Source organism: Coturnix japonica, chromosome 31 (assembly GCF_054131305.1).
Source record: "Coturnix japonica strain WE chromosome 31, WE-NBRP24, whole genome shotgun sequence".
NCBI lineage: Eukaryota > Metazoa > Chordata > Aves > Galliformes > Phasianidae > Coturnix > Coturnix japonica.
The window spans coordinates 2,119,511-2,136,431 of record NC_140693.1 but is presented as its reverse complement, the minus strand read 5'-3'; the positions used below and the strand labels follow the sequence as shown (position 1 = coordinate 2,136,431).

Genomic DNA, 16,921 nt, shown 5'->3' with positions numbered 1-16,921 from the left:
AAGAAACCAAGCTGTCACTGTGCAGATGGGAACTCCAGTAGGAGAGCTGTGGTGGCTTTACAGATGGCAGACAGCAGCTGGAGTGTAGAGCCAAGGGTAGGGGGGGGATCTTCCTCTTAGCAATGCCATGCAAAGAATGATGCAGACTCCTGCAGGGTCGGCTTTGCTGTGTGACCCTGGGTGGAAGCAGCTGGAAGGTCTCAGCCCTTCTGCATTATCCCAGGAGCTGGGGCAGTGCTCGGTCTCATCCCACCTCTGCTAATAGCAAATGCAGAATCCCTTATCTGAGTGCCCTTTTCTCTCATGTAGAGTCACCAACCCTGGGAAGTTCACAAAAAGTTTGGGTGTTGTGTTGAGGGATGTGATTTAACTGGGAAGTATTGGTGATGGTTGGACTGGATGATCATAAGATCATCCAGATCATAAGATCTGAGATCATAAGATCATAAGATCATCCAGGTCTTTTCCAACCTTGAAAATTCTATGGAGTTGTAGCAGATTGTGGGGGTGTAGGTGTGGTATATATATGTACACAGATGGGAATATCCGTATGGAAAAGATAGATCCATGTGTGTTCTGGGCTGCACTGAAAAAGGGGTGGCCAGCAGGAGAGGGAGGTGATTGTCCACTCCTGCTCAGCTCTTGTGAGGCCATATTTGCAGCACTGTGTCCAGGCCTGGGAAGGATGTGGAGCTGTTGGGGGGGGTCCAGAGGAGGGCCACTGTGATGATCAGAGGGCTGGAGCAGCTCTCCTATGAGGAAAGGTGGAGGGATCTGGGCTTGTTTAGCCTGGAGAATGGAAGGCTGTGGGGAGACCTCATTGTGGCCTTTGAGTACTTGAAGGGAGCGTATAAACAGGAGGGGGAATGGCTGTTTATGAGGGTGGATAATGATAGGACAAGGGGGAATGGTTTAAAACTGAGACTGGGGAGGTATAGGTTGGATCTTAGGTAGATGTTTTTTGCTCAGAGGGTGGTGACACACTGGAACAGGTTGCCCAAGGAGGCTGTGGATGCCCCATTCAAGGCCTGCAGGCATTCAAGGCCAGGTTGGATGGGCTCTGTCCATGAGCATTGACTGCAGACACTTGGAACTGATCATCACCCTCTGCAGACAGATTTACAGCCCCTGCACAGCTCTATATAACAGTCTTATAGAACTACCTCTAGTAGAAGCAATCTCCACACAGAGATCTTTTCCCAGCGCCCCTTTGTGACATCATAATGCCCCTTTGTGACATCATAACACCCTTTGTGACATCATAACGCACCTTTCTGATGCCATAATGCCCCTTTCTGACGTCATAATGACCCATTGTGATGTCTTAATGCCCCTTTGTGACGTCATAATGCCCTTTGTGATGTCATAATGCCATTTGAGACGTCATAAGGCTCCTTTGTTTTCATAATGCCTCTTTGTGACGTGATAATGCCTCTTTGTGATGTCATAATGCCCTTTGTGACGTCTTAATTCCCCTTTGTGATGTCTTAATGCTCTTTTGTGATGTCACAATGCCCCTTTGTGATGTCATAACACCCCTTTGTGACATCATAATGCCCCTTTCAGACGTCATAATGACCCTTTTTGACGTCATGATTCCCCTTTGTGATGTCATAATGCTTCTTTGTGGTGTCATAACGCCCTTTGTGACGTCATAATGCCCTTTGAGACGTCATAATGCTCCTTTGTGATGTCATAATGCTCCTTTGTGATTCATAATGCCCTTTGTGATGTCATAATGCCCTTTCTGACGTCATAATGCCCCTTTGTGGTGTCATAATGCTTCTTTGTGAGGTATCTGTGGTGCCATTGACAATGAAGTGTGATGAACTGGAAGGCTTTCAGTAGAATTGCAGCCCTAACATAAACAATGACTTGAACTCTGGAATTCTGTGTAAAATCATTAGCTAGCTTGTGGTCCGGGTCTTCAAACCAAAGGCTGTGAGGTGCTGCTCTTGTTGACGCAGGCTGTGAAAGATGACTTGAGCTCTAAGAGTAATTTCCCTTCTGCTCTTTATATGAACGTCAAATCCACAATTAGAATATTAAGAAGATAATATAAAATTTTGTGCTGCTGGACTGAGGACTTCCATTAGCTGTTAGCCATAGTTTGGAACTTGCAAAGCAATCATATTGGAGCCTTGCTGGGCAACCTGCTCCAGTGTCTCACCACACCCACAGTAAAGCATTTCTTCCTAATATCCAATCCTAATCTACCTTCTTCCCATGTAAAGCCATTTCCCCTCATTCTGTTGCTACCTGCCCTTATGAAAAGTCCCTCCCCAGCCTTCCCTGTAGGCCCTCTTCAGATACTGGAAGGCCACTCTAAGGTCTCCTTGGAGTCTTCTCCAGGCTGAAGAGCCCCATCTCTCTCAGCCTGTGCACATAGTAGAGGTGCTTTCAGCCCTCTCTGATCACCTTCATGGCCCTCCTCTGGACCTGCCTGAACATCTCCAAGTCCTTCTTGTGTTGAGGGCTCCAGAACTGCGTGCAGTGCTCCAGATGGGGTTTCAGTGAGAGGAGTGTGGAGGGGCAGCACCACCTCCCTCGACCTGCTGGTCATGCTTCTGTGCTTTAAGCTTATGCTTTAAGGTCCTATATGCTTTAAGGTTTAGATAGTGCAGTCGCCTCACCTCTTCAGGTTTATCTGTGAAGGTCCCTTCCAAGTGAACCGTGCTGATCCAGACAGTTCGGATTGCTCATTAAAGTGTTTTAGTAAGTTGGGCTGGTCCTACGAAGCAGTATGACTGCAGTAAGCAGTGTACATGGTGCTCTGTGAGTACTGCACACATTCCTCTTGGCAGCTTGTGGAACAGAAACTGTGCATTGTTTGGATTGTGTAAGTATTCCTGTTGGTCTCTTGTGATGCTTACCTTCTTAGAGCACCTTTCCTCGTTTGGCTCTACATATTTTGGTACCTTACTTGTTCTGTTTGGCTTAGCAGGGAAGGTCTTCTTCTGAAGCATCCTCAGTCTTGGTCTGGGCAGCATACTTAGAAATGACATGGACGTTACATGAGTGGGTGGTCAAAGGGGGGAAGAACTCACCTTTCTGATCTGTTTCCTTTTAGAACACAGTCCTGGAGAGGATTTGCTTTCCTTGTTTCCTGGAGACTTGGATTCTTAGATGGTTTTGACTGCAGCTATTTCTGATGTTAATTCCTTTTTCTGTACTTTAGTAGCCAAGTGCAAGTGGAGTGCTTTGGGAATTGTCTGAAGTTGCCAGGTTGCGTGTGATCACATATGTAACGTGGAGTTATGTGTGGTGCCAGTGATAATTAAGTGTGATGAACTTGAAGGCTTTCAGTACAATTTCAGCCCTAATGTAAACAGTGACTTGAACTCTGGAATTCTGTGTAAAATCATTAGCTAGCTTGTGGTCCAGGTCTTGAAACCAAAGGCTATGAGGTGCTGCTCTTGTTGACGCAGGCTGTGAAAGATGACTTGAGCTCTAAGAGTAATTTCCCTTCTGCTCTTTATATGAACGTCATATCAACAATTAGAATATTAAGAACATAATATAAAAGTTGTTGCTGCTGGCCTGTGGACTTCCATTAGCTGTTAGCCATAGTTTGGAACTTGCAAACCAATCTTATTTAGACTTTAGTGGTGAAATCTTCTGATGAAATCTTCCTTCTAATTCTGCAAAAGAATCTCGGTGGAACATTTCTGTCTGAAAAGGCTCTGGCATATGAAGATGTGCCAGACTGCAGCCATGTGCCAGATGCGTTTGGATCCATGGAATTTTCTGATGTAGCTTCAGTGTTTGAAGAATCTCCACTCGATCTAAATACTCAGAAAACAAAGCAGGTGTGTGAAGATGTACAGCTAGTTTCTTACAGAAAAAATACAGCTCCTAATCTAGAAATCTGCTTCTCATTGTATCTAGTGCTTACTCCATATCTAAGTATCTAGTGGACCTTGACCAAAGGAAGATAAAGATAGAGCAAAGAAGTATGTTAAGCATAAATTTTGTTGCCTTCTACCTGTAGGCCATGGTTGGTTTGACGTGATCCCTAACTCCAGTGTTTGGTTTGCACAGAAACAGCAAGCAAGGGAACAAGTAAAGGAGTCAGTGAGGATTTTAAAACACAATGGGAAGCGATAAGGCACAGTTAATAAGATTCTGGAGTTAGGCTGGAGGTAGGCAGAGGTTGAAAGGTACCGAAAGAAATTCAATCTTACTGTGTTGGACAACAAAATCCACTGTGATATTATTCAAATTTTTAACTAAACCAAGTGATAATTCATATTTATGTTTAGATAAGCTGGTGAGGGTTAATCCTCAATGGAGAATTGAGATGAACAAATAAAAAAATGGTGTTTGACAGTCTATAAGAAACGAACTTATTCTAGGAGAGAATCAGAGTTTTCAACTGTTTTGTTCAATAGCCAAATAATGTATGATATTTTTATAAGCATTGTGTCTGACCTTCTCAGCTGTTAGAATTTCTTTGACAGTAACTTCTCCGGCTGTGATCAGAAAACCTTTTGTTCCGTCTCTGGCACCATTCGAGGCATGATACTCAACTGGGTGATATGGAATTCACACTGTCAACTCCAGTGACAAGAAAAGTGGCATCTAAGAAGCGTGCAAACACAGAGAATGTTGATGCAGAGTCAGTGTTAAGAAATGAGCTGCCTTTTGCATTTCCTGCTCCAAAGGCCTTCTTTTCGAAGAGCCAGACAGAGAAGCAAGTAGAAGGCATATCTTTTTAGGCGCCTACTTCCAAAGGTATGTTGTATCTAACAAATGGAAACCTAGAACATGTGTAGCTTAGGAATTTTTTACTTTTAATATGAATGCAGTACTTGTAGGTCCTAAAATTCTGAAAGGTTTCAGTGTGGGGTTTATTTGGTCACAGCACATACAGCTGCCATCCTGTACATCTGACAGTGCACTGCAAGCGGTTTAACCATATATCAGGGCATGGTACACGTCTGTTAATGATAGAAGTTCTCACAGTTTCACAAGGAGCATGCCTTGAGATGCATTCAGATAATGAGATAAGTGCTGTGTTCCTAAAACTAGCATGTGTCTCCACTCTCCATCGAGATTTAGTAGATAATTTCTTTAACAATTATGATGAGAGTTTTGTTTTGTTTTTATTTTTTTCTGGGCTATTATTTTGAGTGAAAGAAAAGGGTATGCTTTTATTTAAGCGAGCTTTTGATTGCATCATGCTTCTAAATTAAATGTAACCTACTGAATTCCTCATGATAGCATACGAGTACTTGCGTGTATCTGTTCTCCCTAAAAGGTGGAACTTTACTGGAGCACGTGGGTGCCACAGCAACAAAAGGACTGTGTACAATAGACTGAGAGTTTGCTGAGTTTCTTGGTTTACAGAAAGCACAACTAACTCAGCAGCAAGTGACGTATTTGGGATAGGAGATGACAGCTGGACTTTGAACCTTAAGGACTGCCAAGAAAGAAGCCATCTGCTCAACCCCTGAGCTGCAAACTGCCAAGGAACTCCATACGTTGCCAGGAATGACAGGAGGGTGCCGACCATGGATACACAGCTACGGACTGATGGTAAACTTGAAACAGCTTGAAGTGAGTAAGGGATATCCAGGGTGCACTGGTGCTCAATATTCAAGAAGCCCATCAATCTACACTGGGCCAAAGGATACCAGTTTTAATATCTCATGCAGTGTTTACTGTATTGGAGGCAAAAGGGGGACATTGGCTTTCACCCCACAGAATCACAGAATCACAGAATTACCCGGGTTGGAAGGGACCTCAAGGATCATGTAGTTCCAACCCCCCTGCCTAGCAGGGCCACCAAACATACGCCTTTACTAGATCAGGTTGCCCAGGGCCCCGTCCAACCTGGTCTTGAACACCTCCAAGGACGGGGCATCCACAACCTCACTGGGCAGCCTGTTCCAGGACCTAACCACCCTTCTAGTAAAGAACTTTCCCCTAACATCCAACCTAAATCTTCCCTCCTTCAACTTAAAACCATTTCCCCTAGTCCTGCTATTATCAGCCCTTTCGAAGAGTTTACTCCCCTCCTGGGAGTAAGTTCCCTTCAGGTACTGAAAGGCTGCAATGAGGTCACCCCGCAACCTTCTCTTCTCCAGGCTGAACAAACCCAACTCCCTCAGCCTGTCCTCATAGGGGAGGTGCTCCAGCCCCCTGATCATCTTCCTGTCCCTCCTCTGGACCCTTTCCAAAATCTCCATATCTTTTTTGTACTGAGGGCTCCGCACCTGGACACAGTACTCCAGATGGGGCCTCACAAGAGCAGAGTAGAGAGGGACGATCACCTCCCTATCCCTGCTGACCACCCCTCTCCTGATGGAGCCCAGGATCCCATTTGCTTTCCGGGCTGCCAGAGCGCACTGCTGGCTCATGTTAAGTTTCTCATTTATCAGGACCCCTAGGTCTTTTTCAGCCGAGCTGCTCTCAAGGACAACTCCTCCCAGCCTGTACAGGTGCCTGGGGTTCTTCCGGCCCAAGTGCAAAACCTTGCACTTTGCTGTGTTGAACCTCATTAGGTTCACCCGAGCCCAGCTTTCCAGCCTGTCAAGGTCCCTCTGAATGGCATCTGTTCACCCCAAAGATTCCCGAAATACCAGGCCATCCTGGTAGAGCAGGGTGATATAGAAATAATTGTAACTACTATTGCCAACCCAGTATCTTTCCTTAGCGGAACTCCCCTGGTGGAGAACCAGGATGACATCACTGCTTTGAAACAACTGATGCTGCACATTACATCCAGTCGGTCAGAGCTGAAGGACGAACCCTTAGAAGATGCAGAAGACGCCTGATTTACCAGCAGCTGCAGTTTTGTGAGACAAGGAGGCTTTAAGGCAGGACATGCAGTAACTGCTACTGAGCAGGGAATGGAAGCACAACCATCAGCCATGGGGACTACCCCTCAGAAGGCTGAAATAACTGCCTTGACGAGAGCCTTAATGATATGGACAGATGCTAAATATGTGTTTGGGGTGTCACACGCTCATAGTACCATCTGAAAAGAGCAAGGATTGCTCACACACAAGGAAAAGAGTGTGATGTAAATGTACCTATGTTGTAGGGCACAGTTCTCTATCCAGGCCCAAGTCTGTGTGGGTGTCTCCTCTATCCACAAAGCTGCTCACACTGCAGGAGGCACAGGCTGAGAGGAGAGGCCAGAGCAGCTCTCCCACTGTGACACGGAGCAGCAGGATACAAGTAAAGGAAGGCCCCACAGCTGTACTGGGAAGATTCCACACAGTCATCAATTTTTCATCTGAAAGGTAAAGAGGAATTCCCTTTTCTGCCCCTATCATCATTGGTCGGGTGAGTAGCAATGATGCCCGGTGTGCTTCCATCAATGGAGCAGAATAGGCGGAAGGCTGGGGTGCAGGCTGACCTCTGCTGAGGTGAGTGGGGGCTCAGGGTGTTGCTCAGTGGTAGATTTGTTCACACTGAGTTCTAACAGGAAACTTGCTCAACATCGAAGGCCTTGCAAAAGTCTGGCTGAGTGATGTCAGTTGCTTTTCCTTTCCCTACTGATGCTGTCACTCCACTGTAGAAGGCCACCAAAGCGACCAGGCTGCATGTCTCCGTTTCCGCTGTTTCTCCATTTCCTTCTTGTTGCTCCCTGTAACCAGCAGGTTCAGCCATGCTGCTTTCCTGCCTCCTCTGCTGTGTTTCGTGTGGTCGGGATGGAGCTCAGAGCTCCAGCTCTGAGAAAGGTTTTCTGAGAAAGTTACCATCTCTTTTCCATTCCTTTACCCCTAAAAACAGTTTTCCAGTGTCTCTCATGCAAGAATTCTTTGAACAGCCTGCAGTTGACTCTCCTGAAGCTCAGGATCCTGACTTTGCTTTTTGCCAGGCCTGCATTCCTTGAGATGAGGAACTCTAGGAGGGCATGGTCACTACAGCCCTGACCACCTCCAGTCTTAACCCCTGCTGTGCACCATGTCCAGTAATGCTTCCCTTCTGCTTGGTGTGCTTAATACTTGACCCACAAAGTTATTGTCAGTGCACTCCAGCAGGCTCTCAGACAGCTTGCAGCAACTGGGATTGGTGCTGGGTGGTTGCTGGGAGGTGTCTCAGCAGAAAAGCTGGGCTGGGGTGGGCGTGCTATGTCAGTCCTCATCGCAGCTGGCAGAGAGAGTTAGAGGAGGGTGATGGGTGCTTCCTGCTCTCAGTGCTACTGCACTGAATTTGGGGCACAGCAGCACACTGGTGAGTGAGCTGGGAGGGAGACGGACTGCTGCTGTGCATGGCTAGGCCAGAGCTGGAGGATTGTCAAACGTGAGTCATGCTGGTGCAGCCATTGCAGCTGCAGCAGGAGTAGAAGACAAAGAGGTTTTGTAGAGGACAGAGGGTGGTGATTCATGGTTTGATGTCCAGGTGGAGGCCGATAACAAGTGGTGTCATCCAGGAGTCTGTCTTGGGACCAGTGCTTTTTTACATGGTTATCAGAGACACCAATGATGCAATGGAGTGCACCCTCTGCTGTTTGCTGAGTGGTGCGGCTGACGCAGTGGAAGGAAGGGATGCCATTCAGAGGGAGCTCAACCGAGAGGTTGGCCTACGTGAATCTAATGAGGTTGAACACAGCAAAGTGCAAGGTTTTGCACTTGGGCTGGAGGAATCCCAGGCATTTCTACAGACTGGGAGGAGCAGTCCTTAAGAGAAGCCCCGCAGAGAAGGACCTGGGGGTCCTGGTGGATGAAAAACAGAACGTGAGCCATCAGCGTGCTCTTGCAGCTCAGAGAGCAAATGGTCCCCTGGGCTCCATCAGAAGAGGGGATGGCCAGCAGGGACAGGGAGGTGATTGATCTTCATGATCCTTGAGGTCCCTTCCAACCCGGGCCATTCTATGATTCTGTGATTACACTCGCTGTCAGAAATAACAGCAGCTGTACAGAAGCTGGATATATTTTGGGACAGTTCTTGTAACCAGCTGATTTTAAGACCTTGCCCGAATTGGGGGTCTAAATTGCATGTTAGGAGAAAGCTGGTAAAGTGGCTATTGCTCATTCTTTTTCATTTGCTGATTCTTTCATTCGGGTTCCTTTTCCAAAGGAGATTCTGGTGATGGAAGCAATTGAAGAAAGAACAAAAGCAGCTCTTGCCAAGAATGCTTGAAGTCCCTGTGGAGAGAAGCAAAGAACTTGGGCTTCCTCTGGGATGCTCCCCACCATGTCTCAGGAAGGAGACAACTGCTGTTCCACTTTCTGCTCTTTGTGTGGAAAGGTACGTCTGGGTTTTCTTTTACCTGTTTTTCTTTTTCTGGCTTTGAAGGAGAAGGGGTGGAGCAAGAGGAGACCCACTGGTCATTTGTTACCTCAAGAACAGGATGGATTCTGCATTCACTGTGAGAAACTTGGGCTAGTAGCATGGGCATGTTTCAGGCTGGACTCTTCTTTTGCTACTTGGTTTCCTTTTGGCTACAGGGAGACAGCTGTCTAAAGGTGTGTTTTCAGACCCACTCTCCAAAACCATGTTTCATTGTTGCAGGTGGTTCAGTGTGCTCTTGCAGGGTAGATGCTGTAGTTTGCTGTAGAATCTAAATGGTTTCTGTTCCTAGGGGAGGACTGAGAGGAGGTAGTGAGAAGAGAATTCAATGCCTTAGGTGTATCTTAGTGAGAAATGTTGGCATGAGGTGCTGAAAGTCTTGAGTTGTCAAAGGCCAGTGATGCTCAGACTCCTTAACCTGCTGGAGCAGGGTGGAAGCAAGGAGTGGGCACTGCCGTCACACAAGCTGCACTTGGTTCTGGTCTGCCAGGTCTGTGCTGGCCTGGATTTCTTCTGAGAAGTTTGTTGGAGCTGCTTGGAGTAGTGAAGGGTGGGGAAGAAGTGCTGCTCCAGAGCTATGAGACGTGCAGCTCCTTCTGAAGTGCTCCTGAGAAGGACGGAGCGCATTTGCTGCAGCTTTCTCTGCAGATGTGCTCCTCACCTTGAAATCCTCCTGGTTTGTCCTCAGCTCCTGACCACGGCCTGTTCTCTGTTTTGCAGGCTGATAACATGCAGAAGCCGCAGCTGGTGCGTGCTATGTCATCTTTAAACGTACCAGCATTTGCGGCAGCCCATGTTATTAAGAGCCACGTCACCCAGGGGCCAGATGAGCTCTCTCTGGAGGTAAGCAGTTCCAGGCATTCCGTGTTGTCGTGCATAGAAGAGGGCAGTCCTTTCTGCTTTGTTTTCCTACCAGATTTGCTGAATCTGGGATTGATGTTTCAATCTCTTTCAGGTCAGAGATCTGGTGAGCATTGTTGATATGAGGACATATCAACAGGCTGAGCCCCTGGTGGAGAGGCAAGCGTGGCTTTGAGGTAGGCACACGTTTTTGACTAGAGAGCACAACTTCAGTAGAGTTGGGAATCTCAGCTTGGAGCTGCTCTGCCTGCAACGGATGGCTGCTGGATGCAAACAGTTGCCCTGTGTCACTGTCAGTGGACCTTCCCTTTGGCTCTGGGCTCGGGCTAATGCTCACCTGTCTTTTTGTTCTAATTACAGGTTGGGCTTTTCCCTGGTGAGTGCATGGAACTCATCAGCGGAAAAGTTCCCGATTCCCTCCTCAATTCATTGCCAAAGCCAGGTGCGTAATTTACATTTGACAATGCGAGTTAGTCAAATAGGGTCAGAACGTTACTTTCAGGGGGTTTGTTTATGCCCAAGTTCAGCAAGCTTAGAAAGAGAACTACAGTAATCTCCTTGGGCACCTCCAGGGATGGGGAAAATCCATTCTTGCGTGTCCTTGTTGGGAATGTTCTTCCCGTTGTTACATGCTCTGTCGAATGCATTGCGCTCAGCTTCGTCCAACCGAGCCAGGCCTGAAATGAACTGGTTTCTTTGTTTTGTTGCGCAGAGCCAAAGAAATGGGGCAAGCTCATCAACGGCCTTTGTTCCCTGGTGAAGGTCAGCCCTGGGAGAGCAAAGCAGCCTGAGCCTCCGACATTCTCCGGATCCATGTCCTTGCTTGACATCGTTGAGAGGTATTTAGCCTTCAGGACTTGAGGGCTGAGCTGTAGGAATGGAAGCATCCTCTGCTGTTTGAAACAGAGGGCGTTTCTAAGCTGTGTTTCAGCAGAAAGCAGGCAGTGCCCAGAACAGGCAACTTTTGGCCAGGGCTCGGTGCAGCTCTTCCATCACCCTGCACCACGTCTGACAGCATGCTCTGTTTTCTCTGCAGAATGAGTTCTCCCAGGAAGAGGGCAGAGTCAGCAGCTGGCAGTTGGTGTTCCTGCTTCTGCCTGGGCAAACCATCCCCTGTGGCCAAACACCAACTGCAGAGCAGTGCCAGGGAGCCCTCTGAAGCAGAAGTCTTGGTCCTGGCAGGTAAGGGTGCAAGTCCAGCTTACAAAACACTGCTTGTCAGCAACACAGGTAGAATTCATGCTTTCAGTGGGCTTGTACCTCCTTCTGGCGTTCAAGCCCGTCTTGATCCCTGTCTTTCCCAAATGAGTCTCTTGTCAACACAAGAGCTGGACCTGCACGTGGATCACTTTCAAGACAGTGACACTGTTGCTAGAAGCCTATTTGCTTCTGCCCACCACCACTACATAGCCAAATGTCAAGAATCTCCATGGTTCATCTTGTGAACGTTCGACACTAACTGCTGTACATCTGCTCCTTCCTAGGTGACCCGAGCCCTTGTATATCCCCAAGACGCAGGGCATGTTATGATGACGCATCTTCCATCAATGAAGAGTTGTTACTAAGCACAGAATGCTGCAGTTCAGATGAAAGCCTTCCGTATAACATCAGCTATCAAGAGAAGAAGGTCATCATCGTTGAAGCCTTCATTCATCCCATCCCTACTGAAGCTGCTGACCTGAGCCCACCAGACACCTCAGGCACCAGCCTGGACTCAATGTCTCTGCAGTGCAGCCCAGCCCAAGCACAGCCCGAGTGCCCCGACAGCAGCACCACCATGCAGGCTCAGGTCAGCATCACCGAGGAGAAGCTGAGCATCTCGCAGGGGGGCACAGAATCAGGACACGAGTCCCAGGCTCCGGGCAACAGCACGGTCTCTGAGCAGCTCTCATGATTACAAGAGAGGATGAGTCCCATCTTTCCTCCAGACCTCACACCCCCTCCTTTCTCCTATTGAATAAAGGCACGCTCGTGCTCAATCAACGCCTTGACTGAATTCCGAGTTTTCATTCGCAGAGATTGGGATGAGTGCAAGAAACTGCAAGGCAGCTCAGCTTACAACACTCTGGCTGTGGGGTTTGTGCGGCCGAGCTCTGGGTGTGTTCCCATTTTGCCTGACTTTGGGATGCCTGCAGCGAGAGCTCTGCTGCCGTTGTGTATGGCAGCAAATAGTCTCTAGCATCCTGGATGCTGCTCATGAAAACCCCAAGCTTCCTGGCTGTGGCTGTGATGCTTTTCAGGGCCTTTTGATGCTCTTTGATGCCGTGGCTGCTCCCTAACACCTCTGTCCTCCCGCCGTGTCCATTCCTGGCTCTCACCTGTGAGCTGTCCCTGCAGATCATCTCCAGCCCTGCCATCATCGTGCTGCGGCAGGAGGAACTCGCCCTGACCAACATCAGGCAGTGCTGCCTGCCTCTCTCACTCTCTAGACCAAGTGTAACTACGCTGTCATGGAGACAAATGCTTCTGTCACATCCTCCATCCCTGCAGACATTTACCGGTAGGTGGCTCTTGCAGAAGAAGATTCAAGCAGCAGAACCTTTTGCTCAGCTACAGCACACAAATGCTACAAAAGCAGGAATAACCCGCAAGCTCTGGGTCTGTTTGTCTTGCACAGGCATGCACTAACTGCGTTTGATGGTACCCCCCATCCTTGATTTCCTTCCCTGCTCCTTGTCTGATGGCGCTGCTGAGCCAGGAACAAGCTGCCCAGTGTGGCAGAGCATGGTGCAGGGCTGTGCTGGGACCTCCTCCCCTTCATCTGCTGCAGATCAGTGCCACACACGTGCCATCGAGATGCTCTGGCACGGGATGTGCCTCCAACCCAAAGCTCCTTCCCACCTCCCAAGGAAAAGCAAAGCAACCCAAGCATCTCCAGCAAAGCTGCCCAGCAGACAGCAGGGAATGCAAACAGCTTCTGGCTGCTCCCCTGCACTCCTGTCCTAAGTAATAGACCCCATGAGGACTGGCTGGGAAATCAGTGCATGACACATGTGAGTGTGCACAGGATTGTGCAAAGCAGTGGGGTTCCATGAGTTTGTGTGTGTGTGTATCTCTGCTGTTATGAAAGCATGGGAAGACTGCCTTACTGAGTCCCAGATAATTACTTATCCTCAAATGATTTTTCCTGGCCAAAGTTAGAGCCTCTCACAGGTAATCGAGACCAACAGGCTGTTGTTGCACAATCAACAGACACAATCTAGATGAATAGCTGAGGAAAATAAAGCATCATGCCAAGGGTACTAGATAAGTGAGCAGCTTGAGATCTGCACATTTATGTGATACTCATGGTCTTAGACAATATTTGCTTAGTGAGGTCACATAGAATGAAAGTAAAATAGAAGAAGTGCAATTGGTCTCAGTTCACAGCTGGCTGGTTTGTCTCAGGCTAATCCTGAACTGCCTCAAGCGACTGCTTTGGGGCTCTACAGAACAGCAACTTCAGAGATCTCTTTCTATTACTAAGTGTTTGAAAGAGCAATTTGCTCTGTTAATTATCCATCATTTCTGTGCAGTCTGTTTTGTCAGACTTGTCTTTAGCTTCCAAGTTGTATGTGAAGAATTGTTTCCGTTGTAATGCACAATGTACTAAAAATTGAGAGATGAAAATGTGAAGAGTTTTTCCAGCTTTGATTTCATGTCTGGAATTTTGGAACCCACTACTTGCAGTTGTTAATCTGTCCAAACTGGTCTGGATTGGAATGCCCTCATCCTTCTTGAATCGCTGTTAAAGGCGGAGCAATTCCTACAAGTGCCATGGCCCCACTGTTGTTCTAATTCTTGTTTCTTTGTTTTCCACACGCTGCTTTTCAAGCCTCCTTTTTCTTTACAGTCAAAGTGAGAACTGCACTGTGAGGTGTCTGAACCTTGTTGTGCCTCTACATAAACAGAACAGCAGCAAAGCCTGACAGGTGACTGTGCTGACAGCTCTCGTAGCCAGTAACATGTAACTGTGCTAAATCCCTTGTGACGGCTTTGATTTCATTTTTGCCAGTGAAATCCTTGTAAAAGGAACTGCAGCAGTGTGATGAGCTAAGGTGAAGATGCTGGTTTTAGTAGTGCTCTAAGCTGAGTGGAAGGGCAATTGAATGAGGGTTATATGCTTTCTCTGGGACGATAAGGTTTTATTTCCTGAGGGAAAGAGCCAGCTTTTCATGGGCTATATGTGGGCTTTGGCAAGGGCAGACAATCCAGTCTGTCAGGAAGCCATTTGAGGTGCTTCAGGTTTGTAAGCTTGTCTTTTTGTTTTTCAGGCGGATATTTGGAGCATGGGTGTAGTGCTGTATGCTCTGCTGTGTGGGTTTTTCCTTTGGATGATGACAATATGATGGCACTCTACAGGAGGATACCAGTGGGTATCAGTGGTGCTAGAATACACTGAGAAGGGAAATAGCTGAGCTTGACAAGAGGCCTTGCTTTTCGGATGGCAGAACATGCTGAGCTGTGAGTAGAAAGGCCACAGCACAGTCTGCTGAATATTGTCCCTGTTTTTGCTGCTTTGTCTACCAGTATTTTGTGGATTTGGTTCTACGCTTGGTTGGCCTATGTGGCACTGTAGCCTAATTCTGTACCATGATAGCATACCGAATTTAAGGAGAAGTATTTTCCTGCCAATGGGCTGGATTTTTCTGTATCTGGTTCTTCAACTGGCTGCTCCCTATACTATCTGTAGTAAAAATATAGACACATCATTTGATTTCCCTGAAATGAATGTTCCTAAATGCCAGCTCTTCTCATGTCTACAAAGATCAAAGTTCTGCATTTGCTATTAGAATTTCCTCTTCCAGAATCAGGAGGTAATGTAGGACCCCACAGATTGCCTTCAGAATCCAACAGTTAGTTCTGTTTCCTTTCGGAGTGCATAACAACCTGAGCACATGAATTGAATGACGTGGCTTGTTAGTCTGGTACAAACTCTGCTGTACACTGAAACCTGGTCCATTTGTAAGCAGGACTTTTTCCATCTCTGCAGGACAGCAGAAAACCCTTTGTGCTAATCATGATGCCAAGAAGCAGAATGCGGCAGATGATCCAAATGCTTCAGGTGTTCATTTCCTTAAAACTGAGAATAGTTTTGGACTGAGAGTTTGTAAGCAGAACAGAGCTCTTAAAGCTGTCAGAGACTATTTCTGCACTGTTCAATTCTATCTGCACAACATACACAGGATCTCAGAACTGCGTTGCTTGAATTGGTGGAACTTGCTGAAGTGAACTGGGATGAGCAAGTTTTAGAACTTAGTCAGAGTGCTGTAAAAAATGGATAATCTCATGAGTATTAAGGTACAGGCTTGCTATTTCTGCACTGAATTTGTTTTTATTTTACATGGCTGTGATCTGAAAGTTGCTTGAAACGCAGGCCCCTAGGCACTGTTGTGTAACTGAATTTCACACGATAGGTCCTGAAATATCCTGGAATCAAAAACTCTGACTTGTTTTAAGTCTGCTGCTTGAGTCTAATCAGGGTCATAGTGTCTGTGTGCAGTGTTTCTTTCCCTGTAATGCTCCACATCATTTCATTTTGGGAATATTGAAGGAAATGGACTATGTGCCATAACTGTTGTTAGAACAAAGTATGTCTGGTGTGATCTTATGCATAGGTTCTGTAACTGCTCTTCACAGCTCAGGTGTTTGACCTTCCTTTGGTGAAGTGATGAAATACTGCTGGTTTCTATTTGTGCTTCTAGGCACCTTGAAGCTCTTAGGAATAGAACAATTGTCTCCAGTTCTTTTCAATGATATCAGTAACAGCTCGAGTGTTGCTGCCCACTAGGTAGACCCAAAGAAGCAGATTACAGTGAAACAACACACGAGCTGGACCTGAATGAGGATCACTTTCAAGACAGTGGCTATGCTGCTTCAAGCCTACTTGCTTCTTCCTGCCGCCACTCTATTACCAAGTATCAACAACCTTTCACGATTCAACTTGCAAATGTTTGAAACTAACCCTTGTGTTTCTATGCCTTCCTAGGTGATTCGAGCCCTTGTCAACCCCAAAGATCCAAACCAAGCAGTGTCTTTCCATCAATGGAGAGTTCTTATTAAGCATGAATCGCTGCAATTCGGATGACAGCCTTCCACATGGTAACAGTGATGGACACAAGGGGCTCATCCACGTTCATGCTCTCATATCTCCTGGCTCTGCTGAAGCTCCTGACCTGAGCCTGCCAGACACAGCAGTCACCTGCCTGGATTGTGACCCAGCGCCTTTGCAGTGCTGCCCATCCCAAGCACAGCCCGAGTGTCCCAGCAGCAGCACCACCATGCAGGAGCAGGGCAGCATCAGTGAGGTGAAGCTGAGCATCTTAGATGGGGACTTAGAGTCAGGCTGCCAGTCCCAGGCACCAGGCAGCAGCACCAGCTCTGAGCCACTCTCATCTTGACAAGAGGAATCCCATCTTCACCCTTGACCTCTCAAGCCCTCCTGTCTTTTATTGAATAAAGTCACTCTCATGCTCAGTCATCGCCTCGACTGCATTCTGAGTCTTCAATCACAGGGATTGGGATGAATGCAACAAACAGCAAGGCAGCTCAGCTTGCAATGCTATGGCTGTGGGGTTCGTGCAGGCAGTGCTCTGGGTTCCCATTTTGCCTGGCTTTGGGATGTCTGCAGCAAGATCTCTACCATTTTGTATGGGAGCAAATAATCTCTAGCATCCAGGTTGCTGCTCATGATATATCCCAGTCTTCCTGGCTGTCACTTTGTGATACTTTTCAAAGCCTTCTGATACTCTTTGATGCCTTGGCTGCTCCCTAACACCTCTGTCCTCCTGCCATGTTGACTCACGTCTCCCACTTTTAAGCTGGCTTTGCAGAT

General features: G+C 47.3%; 1 protein-coding gene across 1 annotated transcript in view; it reads left to right on the top strand.

Annotated features, from left to right (window-relative positions):
* Positions 1-16,313, top strand: part of LOC146755614 (cytosolic carboxypeptidase 4-like) — a 196,795-nt gene extending 180,482 nt beyond the window's left edge. The window contains exon 6 of the mRNA XM_085525310.1: positions 16,076-16,313. Coding sequence (XP_085381436.1) covers positions 16,076-16,079 — 4 coding nt within the window. The 3' untranslated portion in view covers positions 16,080-16,313. The remainder of the gene's footprint in view (positions 1-16,075) is intronic.
* The last annotated feature ends 608 nt before the right edge of the window (positions 16,314-16,921 follow it).